This window comes from Papio anubis, chromosome 9 (genome assembly GCF_008728515.1).
Source record: "Papio anubis isolate 15944 chromosome 9, Panubis1.0, whole genome shotgun sequence".
In the NCBI taxonomy this organism is placed as follows: Eukaryota; Metazoa; Chordata; class Mammalia; order Primates; family Cercopithecidae; genus Papio; species Papio anubis.
The window spans coordinates 2,540,881-2,564,912 of NC_044984.1; the positions used below are offsets into that span (position 1 = coordinate 2,540,881).

General features: G+C 48.8%; 1 protein-coding gene across 46 annotated transcripts in view; it reads left to right on the forward strand.

The window, feature by feature from the left end:
* CACNA1C (calcium voltage-gated channel subunit alpha1 C) overlaps positions 1-24,032 on the forward strand; it is a 729,498-nt gene that overhangs the window by 540,078 nt on the left and 165,388 nt on the right. For all 46 annotated transcript variants that reach the window (XM_009217701.4, XM_017946457.3, XM_017946456.3 and 43 more), the window contains exon 9: positions 4,877-5,049. In XM_009217701.4, coding sequence (XP_009215965.2) covers positions 4,877-5,049 — 173 coding nt within the window. The remainder of the gene's footprint in view (positions 1-4,876; positions 5,050-24,032) is intronic.

Sequence of the window (24,032 nt, forward strand, 5' to 3'; positions counted from 1 at the left end):
AAGGGTGAGAGGAGTGAGCGGGCAGGCACAGAAGCAATCAGCACAGGCTGCGGGAAACAGCCAGCAGGCACACAGAATCCCAGCAGGAAGCTGCAAAGGCAACCACCCAGAGGCCTGCAGCAGGGCAGGGCTGTTTAGCAGAGGGGCAGGCAGCCCTGCAGATCTTCATGGCCCTTGAAAGAGAGCGAAGCCACTAACTGAATAGCACTGCAGTCTTGGAGCCTTCTGGGACTGGGAGGAGTGTGAAACCCTACATTCCAGCAATTAAGGATAATAGAATTTTATAGCCCAGCGCAGTAACTCATCCTCATAAATCATGTCCTTCAGTCACTAAGGACAGATTGAATGGTGCTTGGTATGTTCTGCTCATGAAGGTAGAGAAGATGACTCCATAAAGCTTCCATTTAAAGTGTGGAAATTCAGGGCTGTGCATGGCGGCTCATGTCTATAATCCCAGTGTTGGGAGGCTGAGGCAAGAGAATCATGTGAAGCTAGGAGTTTGAGATCATCTTGGGCAACATAGTGAGACCCCTTCTCTCTAAACAAAAATTTTTTTTTAATTAACTGGACGTGGTGGCAGCACCTATAATACCCAGGTATTCAGGAGGCTGAGGCGGGAGGATCACTTGAGTCCAGGAGTTTGAGGCTGCCGTGAGCCATAGTCGTGCCACTGTACTCCAGCCTGGGTGACAGAGCGAGACCCTGTCTCTAAAAGTAAAAAAGAAAAAAATGTTTTAATGGAAATTCAGACTTTGGCCCTGAGAGGGTTAGACCTCTTCTATCTGGAGCATGCAGACATCCAGAACACCTATTTCTGATGAGGCCAGATAGAGTCAATATAAAGAATAGAATAATTAAAGGATTTTTTCTAAATACTTCATTATCTGATGGTCCTCACATTAACCCTATGCAAGACATAGGGCTGGTGCTTGTATAGATAATAATCCGATTATGATTACTTCCCCTCAGAAAGCTCAATCTCCAGCCGACTAGAGTAAAGTCTACAACAGTGATGATGAGATTCTTGAAATGGCCCTTGAAGCTGTAATGAGGTGGAAGCCTCTGGACTCTGGACTCCGGTTACTTCTTGTTTTTAAGCGATTGCAAACAGAGGGCTTGGGAAGTGCGCCTCTGGTTGGCAAGAGGCCCACGATTTCTTACATAGGCCCATGATTTCTTTCATCCCATCCCTTTTCCACTGGGAGTTGGGCGTGTCTTGTCCCCAGAAAGCAGAGAACCCCTGGAGGTAGGCATTTTCCAGCCGGGAAGTACCACTGGTCCACGGCCCCACAGTTAAGACACAGTATCTGGAACCAGAAGAAAGCAATGAAACGTCAGGACACACGGGCCTTGTGGGTGGGAGCAGGAGAAACGGCCCAACGTACACAGTCAGTGCCCCTTATTCATGGTGGTTACGTTCCATGAAGTCACCACAAACATGAAGTAGTGAACACTGAGACGTTAGTCCTGGGGAACCACAGAGTTATTTCCTGTGAGCCTCTGCTCACATTTTGTCAACCAATCAATACATAACCTTGTTTTAAGTGTGTTTCTATTTAAAGACACTTTATTTAATATATACGATTGATTCATTAACATTAAACGCGTGGCCACCAGCAGTGTAACTCGCGCCTGCGTGAAGCTTACTTAATGCACGTGTTTTCTCTGTGCAGCACGTCGTAGCCCTCCTGCGCATAGTGACACTGGATGGCACTTCCGCATTATGCTTGGGGCCATTTTAAACAGCAAAATCACTAACAAAAAGCACAAAAATGAGACAGTCTCAAAAATGAGGCACTAAGTGGACGGTGAAAAGGACACCTCATAGTGTGAGGGCCGAATTGGGAAGGCAGAACTCTGCATGTCCCCTTGTTTGGCCTCAGCGGGAACACGTAGAGTTTTTGTCATCTGCACGTGTCCACAGGTGACTAAAAGTGCCGTGAGTATTGGTTCTGGAGTTACAAACACATTTTAGTGAGTAGGCGCATTTGTAGATGTGGGATCCACAAATAAGGAGCCTGGGCGGTATCGACGATGGAAGGGCCTAGCACGCCTCGGGCTGTTGGTTGGATTCCACACCCACCACCCCGTGCGTGCTTTACGCCGCTGAGCCCTGGCCCCCGGCTCTCCATACCACCCCTCATTTTTCATGTTGGCCATTGCTGGCGAGAGACGCAGTCCTGTCTCATGACAAATCCCACAGCAGTGACTGATTGTCTTGTCGGCTGTAGTCCTTGGGCCTGGTGCAGCCTGTCAGGCTGGAGCTCCATGTCTTCATTAGCTCAGTCCCCAGAGCAGGAACATGGCTGGCATCCAGGTAAGGAGATAAAGAGAGCCAGGCGCTGCCACCAACAGATCCTTTCCTGTGTGGGGACTGCCGAGGGAAACCTTGGCTCACCTTCCATCCAGCCTCAAGCCTGGCTGTGCCTCACACTCCATGGGATGCAGCCATGCTCCAGATCTGACTAAAGCCCTTCTCCATCCCTCTCACACTCCCAAAACACATCCCTCCTCTATGAGGAAAATTATCTTCAAGCCAGGCAGAATCAGCAGCCTACCTCATGTTCTATTTCTCCCCCTGGATGTTTATTTTAGATCCCCAAAGACCTTGGGGTATAGATGGTGAGCTTCATTCCGTAGGGCTGATGCTGTAAAACAGGATTGGGCCAATTGTCCATACTCCAGTTGAGTCCCAGTCCTCTTCTCCCAACTCCAAAAGAAGGATGGGTAGGTGTTTTGTAACCAGAACTTGAACCCTCTGCAAAGTCACCTAAAAGAACTGAAGTGAGCCCTTACAAGGGACTATGAAGTTCAGCCCCTTGCAACTCCAAACCCACCCCAGAGGGGTACAAATGGAGGTAGACAGAAAGACAGTCAAGAGACGAGGCCTTGAAACACAGTTTTTGGAGTTGATTTGCATAGGGAGAAAAATGCTATATGAGGTTACTGTCTCCAGGAGCAAGACTAAGGCCCCGGAGGCTTAACCAGGTACAGGGGATAAAAGGTTAGGAGGAGAGGGGATGGCATCTCTCTGTGATCATCCCCAACAGGGAAGGAGCAAAGCTTCCCTCTCCGTTGTGAGCTGTCAATCTGTCTGCTTTTCCCTAGCATAAAACTCCTTGGGAAGGAAATGAAGGTACCCGCTGGTTGGCAGGAAGCCCAAGAAGCAGTAAGTTCAATCCAATTAGAATTGGATTCAATCAAATTTAAGAGGAAAATTCAATCCAAACCAGAGCATCATTAAGGCAGCAGTTGAAGAGAACTGGTTAGCTTGAGAGCCCCCACATTCTCCCAATTAAAAAGTTCCCTAGGCCCCACCCCAGCCCCAACTCCATCTCACCGTAAAGACGGTGCATGCTGAAATCAGTGCACTCCCAAGTGGCACAGGCCAAATGCAAGCACTAGGCAGTGCAGGTAGTGATGGAACTGCCCCACAGGACAGTAGACTCAGGAGTAGAGCCCTTTGCCCTCTAATGGTTTGTGGTGCCGTCCCTCCTTCCATGGTGCCTTTCCTAGAGTGTGGCTTGAGCAAAAAATTCTCCAAGGTGCTTCCAGCAGCCTCTTGCCCTGAACGAGGCCTTCACTGGTGAGAGAGGAAAACACCATATGGCTCCAAGAATTAACCAAGATGTCCTGTGCATGTACACACACACACAAATACACATATCCACGCACCACCAAGGGCCTCATTCCCCAAAGACTGCATGTCAAAACCAAAAATACTCCCCATACCTATTTTGCAAGAAAAGGCACAGACTTGCTTTGAGGGTTGAGAATTTGCTGTGTTGATGATTGCCTTCTGCTGCCAGGCTCCTCCTTGCTCAGAAAGTGAATTCGAAGTCAGAGAGAAACTTAGGACAGAATCGTAGAAAAGAAATAGTTATTGTGTCAGAAATTTTTCAGTAGGCCCTTCTTCCAGCAAATCCCACTCCAGTTTCAACGTCTACTCATTATTACTTTAAACCCAAATGCATCGTTTAACTTTTATATCATCTTGATTTTAGGTATTTTTCCATTCTGATTGGATTTCTTTAAACCAAAAGGGCAGCCCCCGGGACATTTTCTTGTGTTTGGAACCTTCATTTGTCTCCATGTAGGAGAGACCCTTCTCTAGATTAGAAAAAATATCCTTCCAGGAATGCTGAGTGGCAGATTGAGCTCATCATAAGAAGAGAGATTGAGGACATTAAATCTCCTGGGTCCCAAATCAGTGGTGTACTGGTAAATATTTAACAATAGGCTCTCTGGGGGGAAAGCCCTGGTTTTCAGCATTTGCCAGTTACCGTGGTGTAAATATTCCCACCGTGGCCGATCTCAAGCTACCAGTGAGCCATCCCTGAAGCCAGAGTTGGGAAGAGACATGAATGATTGGCTCTCAGGACCTGGTGCGAGTGAGTGGGCTTTGGTACACTGCTGGTCTAACACCTCGTGTCACCTGGAGATCCTTGGGAGAATTTTGAACTGCCACTCAATACTGGGTGGGATGGAAATGCATGTTCTGGAATGGTGGTGGAGGTTTTTAGCTACTGCTTGGAACGGGTTTCCAGGTCTTTGGAGAACAGTTATTAAAAAGCAAAGCCTGTGATCATGATCCAGGAAAAGAGGGAGATGGACTTCATCCATCCCCTTAAGCCTCTCCTGGCCTGTGTCAGGATTGTCCCCTTACTGGCGCTTCCCATCGAGGTGAGAGTAGACAAAACCTAGGCTGGCTAGCGGAGCTATCTGTGGAAAGTAGGGGCGTGTGGGCAGGTTTCTCCCTGCAAAGCAATTAAGACTCTTGTTTCTCCTTATCTCCATCTCTCCTTCCATCCTTGACCCTTCTCGGTGTTCCCTCCTCTGTGCTCTCCTGCCCTGCCCCTCCTCTCACTCTCACCAGAGAGTTTTCCAAAGAGAGGGAGAAGGCCAAGGCCCGGGGAGATTTCCAGAAGCTGCGGGAGAAGCAGCAGCTAGAAGAGGATCTCAAAGGCTACCTGGACTGGATCACTCAGGCCGAAGACATCGATCCCGAGAACGAGGACGAAGGCATGGATGAGGAGAAGCCCCGAAACAGTGAGCAGCCGTCTTCTTCTGTGTTTGGGCTGGGTTCTGGGGGAGAGGAAACAACATCGGGGTCAACACAGAACTTTGACTGCCACCCTTTCTTGGCAGCCCACGGTGTGCCTTCCTGGAGCCGCACTTATCTCACTGATGGCAGTCACAGTCTTGCTACACACAGACATCGCTCACATGCGGGAAATCATAGCTGTCGATCTAGAAAACCTCATGCTCCTTTTAGAATATCTCACCTTAAAAGACAGTTGAGATGTTGCTAAGGCAGAGGCTTGTTTAAAATCAGAGATCCTTCTCCTCCAGGTTCCACCTTTTAGGGCCAGGGCCCAGGCTTCCCATTTGAAAGCACAGGCTTGTTTGAAAGGAACAATGTCTGCCAAGCAGCTGCCCGGAAAACTTTATACCTGCTCAGGTATCCTTCCCCTCTTTGCAGAAGATTTCCGGACACTGCTGAGCTTTCTCGTAGGAAAGGTAGCCAAAGGTTTTTCTTAAGGGGGTTAGTTTCAAAGACCTGGGGAAGTGGTAAGTGGGAGCGTTGGGGGAAGCCCAGAGGAATTTGGCAGAATCCAACTAGGTGATGGAAATTGAGCCAAATCCCTTCCTCAGGGGTTCACGTGGCCCATTGTTGGATAGGCTGTGGCTGGGATAGAAATGAGAGTGATGGATGGCATTGACTCACAAATATGTAAAAAATGATGGATCATGAAAATTCAGGCTCTTATCAGATTAGCCCAGTGGTTCTGAAAGCGTGGCCCCTGACCCGCAGCATCGGCAGTACCTGGAAACCTGTTAGAAATGCAAACTCTCGGGCCCCACTCCAGACCTACTGACCCAGAAACTGTGGGGATGGGGCCCAGGAATCTGTGTTTTGACAACTCCCCCAGGTGATCAAGATGCATAGTAAATTTGAGAACCTTTGGGTTAACTCTGACCACTCTCTGTATCTCATTTGGTCTCAATCTCTGTGACTCTAACCATACTCTTTCTTTCTTTTTCTGTGTGCAATATCTTTCTCTTTCACTACACATGTTTGAATAGGTGCATTTCTGTCCTCTCAAGCAGCCTTACTTAAAAACAGTTTCCTAAACACTGAGCATCTAGAGTAGTCCAGGAAGCAAACAGGTTAAAGAACCGTCCAGGGCATTGGCTGCGTGGAGTCATGCCGACAAAGGCAGGGAGCTGGAACTTCACCCTGAGCAGAGAGGACGATGAGCAGAGCTGCCAGGAGCAGAAACAGGTGCAGGAAGAAGGGACAAAGACAGCCAAAGATGTTCACGGGAGCAGAATCTCTGCTCCCTCATTTCAAAGATAGATTTAATAAATCTATCAACTGCTCCCTTTCTGATAACACTGCTCAAGGAGCAAATACAAATTTAAAGCACACAAACAACAAGGGACTGGTAACAACATAATTTAGTAACCTAAGGAGGCCTTTGTGCTCTGCTAAGTGGTTTTGCAAGTTGGAATACAGGGCCTTTGATGGGTTATAACAATGAGCCATGATGCCGTTGAGGGTCTTCCTGGAAAAATGCCTGACGGCTTCTATTACACTGTTGATGGAACTGAGGAGTAGTGGATTCGTTTGTGGCACTGAGTGGTATGCTAAATAAACAAGTTGGCCTGTGAGCCACGGAGAAGCACACCTCTAAAATGCAGGAGTTTGTGTGCTGGCTCCTGGCTCCACCCTAAGTCAGAGCACTGGCCCTCCCTTGTGACTTATGGTGATGAGCATTTCTGTAGCATGTGTTACTGAAAACCTGCAATAGCCACTACATGCTTAGCAGCCAGTGGCTGTCCACTGAGATAACAGAACATAGCTATTCTGTTCTCTGCCTAAAGCAGGAGCTTCCAAGGGAGAGTGTGCGGCTTCTCCATCTAACCCATTAAATGAATAAATTCCTGGGAGAGTTCTCAGCATGGAGTATTCTTTGCAGCTGGAACAGATCACATTGACAAGGCCCATCTACCCAAATTTCTTGACAAACTTTGAGAAGAGCGTAATGAGCTGCCTACCCCAATAGACAGTCTCGCCAAGATTTTCCTAAGCCTAGATATGGATGGTCTTAGACTCTGGAGACTGGCTTCTCTCGCCTTGCACTGCTTCCTTACGGCTGGAGGAGCCCTGGGGGTCTGCTTCTTGTCCTGGGAGGACTGGAATGGGAGCCTGGCTCCTTCGTTAGTGGAAATGCTAATTAGTGGGACAGTTCCAGGGGATGAGGCAGGGGAATGAATATTTTAAAAAGCAAGGTGTACAGAGTAAGATGGACACATGCAATGAAGTGGAACGTGAGAGACAGGAATGGAGCCAGGAAGAGAATCCAAAGGACTGCGTCTGTTGGGGAAGTCCAATTAAAAGTAGAATTGATGTGATGAAATGATTAAGGAATCGGAGGCCTAATTCACTTGCAAAAAAGGCAAGACAGTGGCTCAGAAACTGTCTTCCTGTCTTGAGAATTTCGTAGATTGCCCTTTGAAACAAATACAAGGGGAGAAATCCTGCTACGTTTGAAGCATGTGTGTTTCAATTACCATAATATCTTAGCCTTTGAAGCTTCTAAAAGACTACAGTATGGTATGTTTGCCAACTCTCTTCAGCTCAGAAGCTAAGTCATCTTTTAAGAGAAAAGGCTGATCACTCTTCATCAGCAGCTATGGTGACTCTGCTTCTCCCTGGGCAGCTTTCGTATTCCCGTGGTGTGAGGCTAGGGAGGGGCTGGGTGCAGCGCAGGAGCTGCTTGGTGACACACAGCATACCTGAGGGGAGCCCAGGGATTCTGTTTTCTTAGGGAAAGCTGCAAAAGTCACCAAGGAAGTAGAAGAAATGGGCTGGAAGGACAACAGAAAGAAAGCATGCAGTTGGGAGGCTTTTCTCTAAATATTAGAGTAAGTGAAGTGGCCAGTAAGTTATATGCAAAAATATGTTCCAGTTCATTCATTCATTAGTCCACCCACTCACAAATGAAAGGTCTGCTCTCTGCCAGGCACTGTTGTAGACACTGGTGATAGAGCAGTCAACACGGGAGTCAAAAATCCCTGCCCTCGTGGAACTTAGATTCTAGTAGAGAGACAGATGGTAAATTAAATAGCACGCCAGAGAGGGGCGAAGCAGTGAAGGGGGAAGAGTGTTGAGAGGTTGTGGTTTCAGAGGGGCAGCCAAGGAATGTCTCACGGAGAAGGCGGCATTGGAATAAAGACTTGGAGGCTGCAAGGAAAGGCACCCTGCAGATAGTTGGGAAATAGCCTTCTAGGGGTTAGCAAGAAGGGGCCAATGAGACGGGGGCCACACTGATGAATCCGGAGCTGAGGAGGCTTGTGCAGCTGGAGAGGAGGGAGCAAGGGGGTGAGTGGTGTGAGGTGAGGCTGTGGGACCCAGGGAGTAGGGTATATAAACTGTTGTGAGAACTTGGCTCTTACTGGGAGTGAGCCAAAGAGCCTCTGGAGGGGTTTGAGCAGAGAAGCAACACGATCTGACAGACCCTCACCAGGGTCCGTCTGCCTGCCATGTGCAGAATGGAGTGAAGGTGGGCCAGGGGGAGGCAGGGGTCCCGTCAGGTGCCTGCTGCCTCAGGAGATGCTGGGCCTGGTCTTGACACCCGTGGAAGTGATAAGGTCAGACTTCAGGACGATGTCATTTGCAGACGCATCAGATATGAGATGTGAGAGAGAGAGGTCAGGCATTTTCCAAGGCAATTGTTCTAAATGATACCAAGAGTGGAACTGTCATTTATGGATATGGGGAAGTCTGGGAGAGGAACGGGTGTCAGGGCAGGAGGATCAGGAAAGCCATCGCAGACCCTGAAGTTTGAAGTGCCTATTAGACATCCAAGTGGAAACGTTGAGTATGTAATAGCGAATGAACCTCTCCAGGAGAGAGATCTGTGGCTGAACTGTAATTTTGAGTCAACAACATATAGAAGATACTTATCCCCTGGATCTCTGGATGAGATCACTGGGGTGTGAGTGTAGACAGAAGTGAGATGCGGTCCCAGAACTGAGTCCTAGCCCTACTGATGTTTGGAGATTGGGATAAAGGGAAAGAACCAGCAAACAGGACTCCTAAAGGCACGGTCAGAGGGACAGGAGGGAATGCAAAGGAAGGGGTGTGAGTGTTGCTGCTGTGACTGGAAACTGACCATTGCGCTTAGCAATGTGGGGCTCACTTGCTGGTGCCTTAACACAGGCTGTTGGATGAAATACTGGGGAGAAAGCTTCCTGGCGAATCAGCCTTACCCTGTGCATCTCTCGAGTCTGCATGCCTCCTGCAATGGCATGGAGTGTTGCTCTGCAGGCTTCTTGCTTCTTTGGCATGGCCCAGCTTCCAGCCACCTGAAGAGTTTGGCCATCAGGAAACCAGAAAGAGGACAGGAGGACACTCACACAGACTCTGGCATGCCCATGGCCTCAAGGCAGTTAGTGTCTAAAGCTTAGCCCATCATGATGTTCCCTTCTACAGCAATGCCAACACTAGTCACTGCCTCTGCAACAGATTACCGACGGTCTTGGAAAAAAGAGGACTTGATACTCAAGAGCCATTTCAGAGCCAAAACGGCAAGAAAGGGGCATGTTTATGCACTGTTACCCTGGATGCAACTTCCTAAATGGGGCAGCCAAGAGCCAAGCCCCTTTTCTCTCTGGGCATAGACTAGGATAATGTTGAGGTCTGCCCACTCTAGTGACTGCTTCTTCCCTGCCTCTGAGCAGCAATGAGCAGCCCCTGTGAAGGGACCCATTGCAAAACCATCATTACCACACGGGTTTATTGTCATCAGCAGAGATGGACTGCTTCAAGGGACGGGGCTCATTTTCCAGCTCCAGTGTTAAATCTAATAGAAGGTGAGACACTAGAGGGAGAAGCCATAAAGAAAAAGAGACAGATTTTCTTCTTTTTCCTCTTCAAGATCAAAAAACACATTTATTAAATATCCATCTTTACGGGAATCTCTCTCTCATGTCGTTAAGACAACTTAAATGCAGCCCTGACTCTCTAAAGGTTGCAGTCTAAGCCAGACATTGATGTGGATGAGCATGTAAAAAGACAGACAGACGGTGGAACCAAAATATTGAATTTCCATGCAGATAAGCAGGATTAAATATTTACCTCATAGTATTGAGTTGTGTGACTCGGGAGCCACTTTTGCAGTCATAACCAGCTAGCAGAGCCACGTGCCTGCTGCCTGCCCCACAGAGTCTAGGATCACATATTATTGAGACAAGAAATTGGAAGGCTTGTAAGAGCTGCAGGTTGCCCACGAAAGGGCCCCATGTGGCTTGAGAGCAGTAACCTGAATATCGTTGATTTACATTATGTATGTGTCAAGGGCATGTACATAGTTATTTGATCTTTTAAAAAAAAAATCAGTTTGATCAATATTTACCCTGGACCTCTGGATACCTACAACACAATCCCATGAAGCGTCTGGCTCTGATTACGTGAGAAGACACACTGATGTTTGTTTTCGTCCTTGATTCTGCTCATACCTCGCACTGTTAAGTGATCGTGCTGCCAGGCCATGAAGTGAAAGCAGATACTTAAGGCAGAGCCTGGAAGTAAGTCCTGGGCCTTCACGTAAACTCTCAGCTGGTCCTAATCAGAGCCCTGGAAACTTGAGTGCTGGAAAGTTGCCGGAGGGATCAGGTGAGGAAACTGGAGCCCAAGGTGGGTAACAGCCACCTGGCTAAATGTCACTGAAGTCAGCACTCAAACCCAGGGCTCCAGATTCCCCACGCAGGACCCTGCCCTGCAGACCACAGTGCTCCTTACAGAAGCCTTCTCAGACACCCAGGCAGCAGCACTCCCTAACTGTCCCTCTGTCCCCGTAGCTCTTGGGGCACGTCCCCACTTATCTTGTGGAATTACATCCACCTCGTTACACTTGCTTGCTGGGCTACACTGAGAGTTCCTTCACTGGGCTGCCTTTAATTCACCCTTGTATCCCCATGACCTGATATAGCCCAGAGCATGGGAAGGTCATGGCACATACGAGTCACATGATCACACGCAAGCGTGAGTGCATGCCATATGCAAGTTTTGGCAAAGCACCTTCTGCCATGCTCTGAGCTCTGAGCTGATAGAGCAGGTGAGCTCACACTGCCACTGGACTGAGTTGGCTCATTGTTCTGTCTGCTCAGAACTGACTTCCTTGTGGCATCGCCGATGAGATCCTTTCAAAGTCATTTCCTTTCATGAACACAGTTGCTCTCCAATAGCCCTCAGTCACCCTCAACGCCTGGAAGGCACCACTGGAAACAGGTGAATAAGCACAGAGCCCCCCATACGTGTGAACAGCAGTGATGACAGGGAAATTGAAGTGCCATGGGAAAGCATTGGGAGTTCTTAAGCAATGAGATTGTGCTGTTGCCTGAAGACCATGGTGACTAGTGGGGCTGAGTACTGGGGCTCTGCAGTGAAACCACTGATGGATATTTCTGGCCCTGGTAGTCATGCATACCCATGGGCGAGGTCCTGTGGACTTGGTGTTGTGAGAGGCGTCTCACCCAGTGCGGGGGTGGGGGCCATGTTGTAGTAAGGATCCAGAAGGGGTCTGTTCATTGGTAGCACATCACCTTTGGAGCACAGCCTGGCTGCTGTGCTGTCTGGCCCCATAAGTGTACAGATGCCATTTTCCCAGCCAGGGGAGCTATGTATGGAAGGCCTGTGTTGTGTATACAGTGCGAAGTAGGCACGTCAACCTGTCTCCGTGAGCTGTCAGACACTTCCCAAAGCAAAACCACCAGACTTGGGCAAAGCTTGCTGACTTAAGCTGTTGGGAAGGCGTGGCAATCTTCTCACTGACCAATGGGCATGTGTTTCAGAGGAGTGGGAAGGTGACAGCCACAAAGCATTTTGACAAGAGACATTCACGGCTTCCTGGGCCTGGCATTAGATCAGCATAAAGGTGCCTGGCAGCTCTGCCAAGCCATCAGCTAATAAAGGCTCTGCTCCCCTTACGAAGATGCCTGCTTGACTTTAGGGGAGTGTCCAGGCCAAAACAATAACCTTGATAAGCCAACAAACTGCAGAATCCAGATGGCTAGGTTTATGGTGGAGAGTATTGTCAATACCAGCTGAGAAAGACACCAGAAGAAGGATTCCCATACTCTTTTTAGATACCTGCCTTTGTGTTGGTCTGCTTTTCACTGTGTAACAGCTATGGCGGGAACAGAGGCTGTGTGGAGGGGCCTATGAGAAGCAGGGGCCGGGTAGGGTGCTGTGGAGGCCACACTGTGGTTTTGGAGGGACAGGAGTTATCAGGGAGCCACCGGAAGCTCTCCTGCAGTTTAAAGTGGATATGGATGGGGAGCAGCTGTGTTCCTGGGATCACTGGCCAGCCAGCCACCCCACAGGGGCAGAGCAAACAGGCTGTTAGCTCTTGAACTGCCAGGCACACTGGGGGTCCTTGGCAAGGAGTGGAGCATGAAGGCCCTGTTCCTCTCCAGGGCCTGGAGGACAGCATCCTCTGCCTGCCCGCCAGGGTCCTGACCCAAACCAGCATCTTCCCAGCCCACTTCTCTCTCCAGAGGCTTCATTATCTTCCCAGTTCCCCGGGCTACAAAGCCTCCTTCCTCTCCCTCTACTGTGCCCTTCCACAGTTATCAGTGCCTGTGTTCAGTCAGTCAAGTCGTATGGGCTGTCCTCTTCGCTTGGACCTCTCACTCCTTCCCTCCTCTCCCCTCACCTCTCTCTGCCTGGACTCGCAGCCCCCTTGCTGCCCTGCCTTCGAGCCCCACTCCCACGCAACCTGTGTAATGCAGCCTAGTTCGTATTTCTGCAGCCGACTGTGTCATTCCCTTGTTCAAAAGCTTTGAATGTCTCTCCCTGGCTACAGAATAAAGCCTGAACATCTCTCCGTATTTCAGGCATCTCCAATCTGTGCCAGCCAATAACTTGAACCTTATCACTCCCTGCTGCCCCGCCACAAAGCCAGACTGCATCTTGTTTTCCAGAAATGCCTGCTGCTGTCCTGTTTCTGCACCTTTCTCCATCTCCCGTCCCTCTGCCTAGAGCACCCGTTTCCTCCCCTGCTCCTCCGCCGCCTCCCAGCCCAGGTCGGAGAGCACATCTTGGCTCAGGCCTCCCAGAGCCCCCATCTCAGGACAGGCACCGTCAGCATTCAACCCTCACCTACCCACCAGTGGGCAGGGGTGGCCCAGCGCTCTTGTTATATAGAATGCTCTCAGGAGGCAGGAGCATGCTTTGGTAACTTCTTATTCACTCTCCCACTCAGTATGCAGGGCAGTGATTTCTATTTCACAGACTTCCCCCCAGAAAACATATTGAATTGAATTGAATCCTCTTCAGATCAGAGAATTAAGGTCTGATAGCCCTCCATTCATACCTAGTTGGCCAAATACCGTTTTTCCAGTCTTAGCCACGTTCATGGTAGACCCCAGAGAGTGTATTGTGGTTGACAGAATGGGTGGAAATGATTTGGCATTGTGAAAGTGGGCAGAGAGGAACAGTTGGAAGAAGTTAGAATTGTATAGTCCCAGGAGAAGAGAAGCCAGGAGTCGACAGCACAGGGACAAAGCTGCCTCGTGCCCACATACTCCCCATAGAATGGGTCATTGTTTCACTGGTATGGAGTCAACTTTTAGACTCTGAGTTTGGATCATGGACACATTTCAGCACTCTGGGGCTCTTCTGGGCTAGGGGACAGAGGAAGGACAGCGGCAGAGGCATGAGAGGGGATGACTTTTTCTTGCATGGAATGTGGAGAAGGCCTGGATGGTCTCCTTTTATCTTGCTCAAGATCATCTCACATGGGTACTGTTTGCCCCATTTTGCAGATGGAAAAAGTGAGGCTTGGAAAACTTATTCACATTGTTCAGCTTGTAAGTTGCACAGTTATGTGGGCCTTGCTCCCGGTTCTGCTCCCTCCATTCCATACTGGTCTCTACCACAAGCCCCCTCAGGAATTGCCCTTCTCTTCCCACCAGGAGGAACCAGAAGAGGGCCCTCCAGTCCCCCAGCCAGAACAGCCTGTGAATTTTCCTTGGTTGTGGCATTTATCGCTTCAGCCTAATATGCAAAGCAGGTGGACGGAGGAAGGAGGTAAAGAGCGGAGGTGGGGGTGGGGGCGGTTGTACAGGTAGTAGGGCATGGGTTTGATTTTTTTAAGTTGAACTTTATGATTCTGAGAACTATATTTGAAGCATGGAAAGAAGTTATGGCATTACCTTGCTCATGGAAAGAAAAAGCGAAGTGAGGTCAAGCGCCATCCCTTTGGAATGGTTTATGAGGCGGTTTTGTTTGGAAGGAGATGTATCAATTCTGTGACCTATCCGAGTTTCCTTCAGTTCAGGGTTGCTTTGGACTGGCTTAGAGGAGGGTGTTGATCAGCCAGAATGCTCTGGGAATGGGAGTTGTAGCTTTACCACTTTCCTGCCTTGGCAAGTACAGAGGAATGTCATAGAACCGTCTCTGATGATTCTGGGCCGTGCAGTGCTACAGCGTCATCACTTCCAAGTCTCCAATCCCAGGACCTCAGCACTACGGGGCCCCGGGGGGGATCATTGACATGTGGTATCTTTGGAGAAGTCCTGTCACCTACCTAAAGCCATGGGTCACTTGAAGAATGGACCTACCTGTGTCCACTTGGCCTTGCCCAGAGTAGGCACCCAGTAAAGAGCTGATTTGATTTTAATTTGGTGCTTTGCAAATATATCTATACACCTGGGAGTTAAAGTCGCTCAGCAGAGGGATGGAAGGGGAGATGAATCATCCTAAATTTCCCTTTGATCCATTTCCTCCAATAACCAGTGCTCAGCCCGCCTGCACTACAGTTACCCGTGGCTCCCCCACCCATTCCACGCTTCCTTTTCTGTAAACACTGGGGGATAAGAAGCTCATGCCGCATCAAGATATCTTCACTGTCAGAGGCTATCAGTGGAGGGGAGAGTGATGGCTCCAGCCTTTCTCACTACTTGCTGATGTGGAAAATTATCATCCAGTAATGGAGGGAGATTAGCCGCGTATTGTATTTCCGTCATCGGGTGCATGGCATGGGAGGATGATTTATAGAACGTGGAACCCTGGAGCTAGTGGAAAGGGCACAGAAAGTGGAATCGTTGGCCTCAGAGCAGTAGCTGGTGTCTGGGGGAACCTCCTCGAGCCACATGCATGCCAGAACATCCTGAGTGCTTGAGAGAGACATGGGCACATTAACGCGCATTTACGTCCCAACAGGGCACCCGGAATACTAAGATAAATAGACAGCATCTCTGTCCTGAGGGGGCTTACAGCCTAGTTCAGGAGACAGATGCACCAACAGACAGGTGACAGTGATGAACTGCAGTCATGAACCAGGGGCTGGAGAAACACGGAAGAGGGAGAGCAGAGTTTGGAAGAGGGTGGGAGGGGCTGCCTGCCCCGAGAGTGATTCATGAAGGTGCTGAATCAGTCAGGGTTGGTGGACCATTGTAATGAGCAGCCCCCAAATGAAATCTCAGTTGCTTTAGTGCAGTAAAGGTTACTTCTCACTCCACAGTGGAGTGTAGGCTGGGGATTGGAGGGAGGAGAGTTCCGCCGCACCAGTCTTCAGGGCCCAAGGCTGCATCCCTTTTGTGGCTTTGCCACCCCCGGGGCCTCGCGGTCTCCCCTGTCTGCTCTGCATCGGGCCAGCAGAAGAGGGAGCATAGAGGGCCTGCTGGAGGCTTCAGCAGCCAGGCCTGGGAGTGTGGGCATCGTTCCCGACACACCATCGGGCAGAACGCAGCTCCCAGTTCCGCCTGACTTCTAGGGAGCTGGCGAACAGCCGCTAGCTAAGTGCTTGGGGGCAGAAGGACTGGGGCTGGGTGGGCACAGGACAGGGTCCCTGGTGCAGTTTGGCAGCAGGTCACATGGCCAAGAGATCACAGACGGACCTTGTAAGCTGAGAGGGCTACAGTTGCCAAGTTGTAGAAGCGAAATATTTTTTAAAAGAAGGAAAGGAAATGGAATTGCCCCGTTTCCTGGTGATTTAGTTCAGGGTGCACAGGGGAGAAGCCAAAAAGAAAGATCAGGCCGGAAAGACCGGGACCTGGTCCCAAAGGGCCTTGGAGTGGGACTCCATCCTGTGGTTAAGGAGGAGCCACCGAAGAGATTTAAGCAGAGGGATGACAAGGCACCAGTTTACCATCGAAAGTTCGCTGTGCAGCTGGGTGTGGACAATGGACTGGAAGCAGAGAGAAGCTGGAGGCAGAGCAGGGGGGCAGTCAGTGGTTGATAAGGCCTGAGTGGGAGTGGACAGGCAAGGAAGGATTGGAAAGAGCCTGCGTCCACTGGGATTAGGGTCCTAAGGGCTGACAGGCCCTGAACACCTATCCTGGAGGCTCCAGGATAAGCAGCTTGTGCTGTTCAGCCACAGGGTTGATGGAGGAGGTTGCACAGTGCCATGCCCCTCTGAGGAGTTCTTCCTGGGAGTCAGTTTGTCCTGCCTGCTCCGTGGCGGGATCCCTGCCATGACCCTCTGCCCCTTCGGATTCCAAGGCCTGTTTAATACCCATGACCACAAACACACTCACAAGCGGTCCCCTTACCCTAAAAGGTGACACGTTGAGAATTCCAAGTAACTCAGCCTCATTAAATCCCTGCCCTCGTGATTAAGTGCCTCCTGGGGAAAAAGTCGAGTAACAACCCCAAACATGGGCTTTGATGGCTCCATCCTTCAGGATGACTTCACCAGATGGAAATACTCATGCCTCTGGTGACAGCTGCAGTGTTTCCAGAAGAGATTTCTACTCTCATGTAACAGGAGACTTTGTCTTCTTAAATAACTATAATACCTGCTGTAAGTACTGGACTATTAATCACTGTGGTCACTTTGTGTTGAAGCCACACTGCTGGAGGGACAGAACTGAAGCCTTACCAGAAACAACAGAGAATCTGCTTAAGGAGTTGCCTAATAAAAAGGGTGGTCTGTTGGGGAGATAGATGGAATTCTTCAAAATAGAAGGCAATTGGGAGCGTTAGGCTGGGGTGAGGGTGAGGAGAAGAGGGGCAGCTGGGGAGAGAAGGGCTGGCTCGTGTATGTATTATTTTCTTTCTATATCCTGGTACCAGGTGCTGGATTCCATCTTTAGACATGTGGTTAGCTCCATCGCAATCCAAAAATTACAGAATCCTAACACCCTGGGGTATAAAGGGGGCTCCAGGTCCCTGAGTCTGTCCTCATTCCCTGGGCTTAATCATGCATCTCCGAGCCACACCCTACCCCATGAGGGGCTGTTGGCCCAAAGACAAGTGTCTGTGCTGCTGTCCCAGGGCCTTGTCACATCACAACTGGAGTGACCACCTCCCAGCCGACAGTGCTCCCAGATTCCATTTCTTTTAGAGGTATGAGCAGGTTTCAACACTGTCTCTGGAAAAATCACAGGACATGCTCAAAGGTAGCATCATGGGAACAGGGCAAGGGCCTTCCACAACAAAACAGGAAGTTGTCCTCATTTCCAAACACCGAGCTTTGAACCTAAACTTGCACTTTACTGATAAGGCCATAAACTCTCCTCCTCCTGCACCCAGTTTGATTCACCAGCAGGGCCCACACATGGGGTGCCATCCAGAGTCACCCCTCCTCAAAGGAAATGATGGGCAAGAAACGTGTTTGCACAAGAGTCTCTGAACACAGCCCATGAATGAATGGTCTCCGGTGAAGGTAGCCTGGAGTGATAGAGTAGCATGTTCACTTCTGCATGGCAGCTGCAGAGAGCCTAAGAAGAGAATGAAGAAAGAAAAAAGCGTGGCCATTTACTCAGTCATAAAAATATACATCCATTGCAATTTAGACTTAATACATATTAGTTCCTCCCGCTGAGGAAAAGTAACCCCAGCCAAGATCTGCAGGGCTGAGCCACTGGACAGAAGAGGTTTGATAAGAGAAATGTAAAGGTTTATCCTTTCTAAATAGATATATTTGAATTTTGGCAAAAGAGAAATTTAAAGGTTTATCCTTTCTAAATAGGTGTATTTGAATTTTGATAAAGTTATTCAGTGTTTTGTTTTATTCTACAAAAAAAGGATATTAAGACATTTTAAAAATATCTGGGCAGAGGAGCCCTTGCTGTTCCCTAAATCGTGTTCTGAAACCTTATTTGCTAATCCTGAGGCTGGTTTTGACTAACATGGCCCAAGTCTTACTCTAAGGACTTCAGTGAGTACCTTGTGTGCGGGATCACAGTGTATAAAGATCAGAGGTCAAGCGAAGACAAACCCGAGGCTGGCACCGTTAAAGAATGATTACAACTGCGCTGGGACTTGTTTGTGTCTTTTGCTTGAAGTAATAGACTAAATCGACTCTCAGCAACTTACTGATGAAGTTGAAAAGCCTTAATTATTTGCTTGACAGGCTGGCTTTAAAGGAAAAAGCCTTTGTTTACCTTCTTAATTCCAAGCTTCAAATCAGCCTGTCCAACCATTGTCTCTCATGGCCATGACTCATAAGATATGATCATGGTGTCCAATATCAGTTATTATGTTAACAAAATTGTCTGAAAATAACCAAATGCACACCTACTAACACAGGCACACACCCCGAACACAGGAGCAAGAAGAAATTAAGGGCTCCTTTCTTGTCAGGAATATTCAGAATTAGAGTCTCAATGTGTTCACTAGTATTCGCTAAGATCAGCTGGGTCCAGCTTTGAGTAAAAAGCTTGGCATGATGTTTGCTATGCCTGGCAGAGGCAGAGAAAAAGATCCCTGCTGTCCCCACAGGGGAGAGGGTCTGCTTGGCATAAAAAGTCCTGTCAGTGGTGGGTCCTAGCCCCTTGGCCCACTTCTGCATTGACTAGGAAGCTAAGGGGTCGTTTGCTAACCCATCCTAGGTTTTCATCAAGAAGATCCCAAGCTTCCATAAAAACTGCAGAGTTTCTTCTTGTACCTCTTACATGGTATAAAATCATTGCCATTAATTATAATTTCCGTAATTCCTTAGTAAACTAATTCTATTAATCTATGAAGTCCTACCCCTTGATTAGATGAGTTGAGAGTACAGCAATCTGGGATGAATGACCCACCCTCCCAACAGGATGCCGGAGTTTTGAGCCTCAACAATTGTCGTGTGCCGTACAGGAACTAACAGGAGCCAGAGAAAAGCAGACAGCCTGACTTCACGGCCCCGCTTAATAGCCAGTCTACAGCTGGCCTCTCCCAGTTTCCTTGTTTGTAAAAGGAGGGGGTTTAGGTCAGTAAAAGCCCCTCCCAGCTCTGGTGTTTTTTTCTGTAGTTCTAAGTTGACCCACGTCAGCTTTAGCTCCAAAAGCCTGGGCCAAACCTGATCATTTCAGTCCATCAGACCCCAGAGGAATTCAGTTGATTCTAGAATCTTACAGTCCACAGACTCCTGGAATTGCGCTTTTCTTCCTGCAGGCTTGCCTGCACCCTGAAAGCCAGCCCATTCTTCCAATGATCCTCCACACATGGGTGCACACCCAGATTTCTCTGCACAGAAAGCCCAGCCCCTCCATCTGCCTTCTGAACTGGCACTGTTACCAAGCAAGGCTTGCCCTATCCATCATGCAGTGTGCCAATCACTGAGACACAAGTTTTGCAGTGGAGAAAGGGTTTGTTCACAAGGCAGCCAAGCAAGGAGATGGAAGAGCAGGTAGTTTTGGGGATATTTATGGGATAGAGGAGCAAGGTCCAAGGCGTGGGGAAAGGTGATTGGGGGGTAAAGAAAAGTGAGGTAGTCGGTGGTCTGTGCAAGTTAGTCAAGCTTCACAGCTTTTCCTAGGATTCAAGTTCACAAAATGGCATCCTTAGCGTGATCTGAAGATGGATGTTTAGGCCCTCTGATGTCAAAAGGTCACGCACTGGACACTCACACAGGCCCAGTTGGAGGATTAGTGGTCTCAGCTAGCTTGAACTGGACAAAAGCTGACCCCAGTTCTTGAAAAATGACTGAAGCAACCATTACCGTGGTGACTTATACGTCAGAGATGTCATCTGTAGGGAGGCTTGTGGAAGTTTAGTTATATATTGCTTAGCTACATGACTTTTAGCTGCATATGTTTTAAAATCAACTAGAAGCCAGTGAGGCAAGTTAGGTTTGGTGGACCTCATTAGGTTAGCCCTTGGTTTCACCACCCCACCTTCAAAGCCCCGTCAACCATCCCTTCTTTTTCTGCCTTTCCTATCCTCACCACCTCTTCCCCCCAGCAGGGTCTTACCCGCTCCTTCATGCTCCCAGAAACCCCATCCCACGACTGCATCATAGTACTTATTGTACGTGAACTGTAGTATCTGCCTATCTGCTGTATTCATTGCATTTTATCTGTGGCCTTCATGTATCTGATCCCATCTGCTGGGTAATACATCTTGAGTGTGGGGACTTTGTATTACCAGAATCCCATACATATCCTGGCGCATAGGCGATCAATGAATATTGGTTGGAAAAGGGTTTGGAAACTGGGGGATAAAAGTAGGGTCTTGGCTTGGAAGTCCTTGGAATTCTACCTCTGGGAATGGATCGCTTAGGCTTGCTTTGTCACTATGTCGGATCTAAAACCAGGTTGGGCCAGATCTGATCCAACATATCCAGCAGAGGATATGTAATTAACCAGACACACACATTAATTTTTAATCTTCCATTCCTTGCCTGTCAACATGTCTTTCTCACTTCTCAAGGAGGATATGATTATCCCATGATGTTTTTCTTCATGTACTCATTTCGCCTCCTCTTTCTTCTTCAAACATGTCCAAGGAAGTGTCAGAAATATTTCTCATTTTAATCTGTCTCAAGAAGGCCAGGTAGCCAGCTAAGAAAAGCCATCAGGAAATAAGAGAATACCAAGACTAAATTCTGAGTTGCTTCTTTACAACTAGAAAGCTGAATACGTTTAAGGCTTGAAAGGACAACACCCTTCAAAGGGGGCAGAGGTTTTATTTCATCCATTATGTGGTCTTCAGCATAATGCTCATTTCATTCACTGGCTGCGATGGAGATTTATGGAATAAATGTTATCACAAGCTGAGACGTAATGAGATCTCAACCGTATCTCCTGGATGTAGTGGAAAGCAACCATTTTGGTAATAAATAGAGGACAGCATCTAATTTGTAAATTCCTTTTTCCGTTGCTAAGTTTAATCAGATCAGTGAAACTGAAGGGAATTGCTGATGACCAAAAATTATTTTCCATGCCTTAATCTGGCCAGGAAACATTACTCCTAATGGAAATGGCATGTTGCTCTGGCAATGGAAGGGGATGACATTTATTTGTCATTAGACTAACCCAATTGTTGCGTATTGAAAAATATGTTTAGACCAAAATCTATTTAAAACCCAACAGAAGCTGAGGCCCCATGTTGCCCTGGTACTGGTATTACTGGTTCATAGAAGTAAAAACTCTTTCCAGTTAAACTACAGAGATCTGTAGCAGTGGCCATCCTAAAGATTTCTTCTTGACCCCACTGAACAGCCAGAGCAAGGCCAGAAGGACCACCATGGAGCCCAAACTGTGGTCACAAGTGACCTTTCCTGAATGGCAGAGAGTGGGTTCAGAGAACAGAACACAATCCCTGGCAGGGCCTTGGCTTACTTTAGGGTTGAAAAAAATTCAAGGGGGCACAAAAGGGAGTTGAATGCAGCTCTCTTTTTTCCAGCTGTGCTTCAACTTTTTTTCGTGATTAATCATAAAGATCATTTCCAGGATAGGGACCGTGCCATAGGTAAGTGACTGTTGACACCCAGTAGGAACTTCATGAATACTGCATGATGAGAATGACAGCAATGAGGAGCACATCTGAGAAGCTGATGGCCCCAGAGGGAACGTGGCTAACTGTGACATCTTCAGGGGGGGGCCCTGAGAATGCTGTATCCCTTCCAGTAAGAGTACCGTCTCCAGGTGACCTTTAGGTACAAAGCAAGGGGTCCTAAGGACATTCTTCTCTTGGTCTGCACTTGCTTTTGTATTCCCCAGTACATATGCCCAGTGTCCAGGCATCCGACATACTCAGAGCTCTAATATTGAATATGAGGAATGACAGCTACCGCTTATCAAGCACCTCCTTTTGCCCATATTATCTTTGCCCTCACTTCACCCTCTGAGACTGGTATGATCTCCATTCTCAGATGAGAAAAGCAAGGTTCAGATCATTGGCCCGAGGCCAGCTGGCTAACAGGAGGTTTACCCAGGCTCACGCCCAGGCACGCCCCATCTGACTCAAAAACCTTCCCTCTTTCTCTTTTGTCAGAGAGGCAAGCACATGGTAGACCCCCAGAATCATGAGCCTGGTGATAGGAGGAGAAGTGGAGTGGAAAGAAGCTCTAGAAAGGGAGTATGGAGACCTGGTTCCTAGTCCCAGCTCTGATACTAACTGACCCTGTGACCCTGAACAACCCTTTCCTCTCTGGGCCTCAGTTTCCTCATATGTAAAAGTAATACCCAAAGGATCTCGAATTGTCTGTTAATCTTTCTGCATTCTAATCCCCTTGAAGCCCCCTCCAGCCCTGTCTTTCTCTTGGAGTCTCATATTCCAGAACAAGTGTGTGACTGAGCTGAGGAGAGGATGCCCTCATTTTGCAAATAGACGCTTCTTCCATCTTGGCCAGGCAGCAGAGGTCACAAGAGAGGAAGTGTCCACTGCGTAAGGACTCTGGGCAGCTTCTCTGCCAGCATGCATCCCGCAGCTGACTCTTTCCTCGGGGCCCACACTCTCCTGCCCTTTTCCCAGAGCCTCTACCCTGACAATGTCTATCTTTACCTTGAGAGCACTGAACAGTAGAACCTCAGTGCTGGGAGGTGTCCGGAGGCTCTCTGCTTCTCTCCCGTCATCCCCACCTATGCATGAAACTCCTCTATGGCACCTTCACTACGGAGTCTGTCCACCCTGCTTCCTACACACTCTCCATGTAGGAACTTACCAGTCACAACAAACCCTTCCATCTTTGCGCAAGCCCCAGTTGCTGGAAGGTTCTTCCAGCTGACACCTGCAGCTATTGAGTGGCAGTGGAAAGACAGTGTCTGGGGTGCAGCAGCATCCTCCCGATGGTGTGGTGAATTATCCTGGCATGGTGAATTACTCACACTAATTGCTTTTCTGTCCCTGCACTCCCTCCTGCCTTACTTTCCATGAGGGGTTGTGCTTTTGAGATCATTTCCCACCTCATCTCCCTTCGTCCTCCCAGTGACTATGAGGGAAGAGCTGAGCTGCTACACCATGCGCCTTCTCAAACAAGGAGCCGGCACTGAGCAGAGAGGGGCTCTTGCCTCTTGCCTCTGGCCCAGGCAGGCTTCAGGGACCTCTCTGCCTCTGTCTGCCTCTCTCCCTCCCACCCCTCGACACAGCCCTTCCTTCCTCTCTGACGTGTGTGCTTGGTCACTCCCATCTGCAAGGAGGCCCGCTCCCCCACAGTATTATTGAGATAATAACAGGCCACCTGTCCCCTTTCTGCTTTCCCCAAATCAGGCACATCCCAACTTCACCATCCAGGTAGTTGTTACTCTTGTAATATAAGCAGCGAAAGCGATAGAGCAGCTTGAATCTGCCCAAGGCCCATGCTCTGGCTGGACGGGCCCTCCAATGCCTGTCTTCACACAGCCCAACACTCCCATTCCTCACCCCAAGAGCCTTCCTGTGTTCCATCCACCAGGACCAGGACTCCATCCCCAAATCAGAACCTCTGTGTCCTTTCCTTCCTTCTGGGTTTCCTGGGCCACTGAGCCTGCAGCGTGAATCCTCCTAGAATTTAAGACTCAGAAGGAGAGCGGTCACAGAGAGGTGGCAGCATACCCCAGGCAGTCGGGCCCAGGTGAACCCAAGGTCAGGCCTCACATTTCAAGTCGATTTCAGGATCATTAGCATTCCCACTTCCTGTCATGCCTCCAGGCCTTTTGCTTGTGGAAGACAGTGGTCCCTGTTCTCTGGATTTCAAAGACCGTTTCTCTCTTCTGAAAGAAGAACAATCAGCGTCCCCAACAAGCCCAGCTCTCCTGAGAAATGACAGAATAGTTCTAAGATTCGGGCGAAGAGGGAGGAGGGATGAAGGGTGAAGAAGGCCTTTGATTCA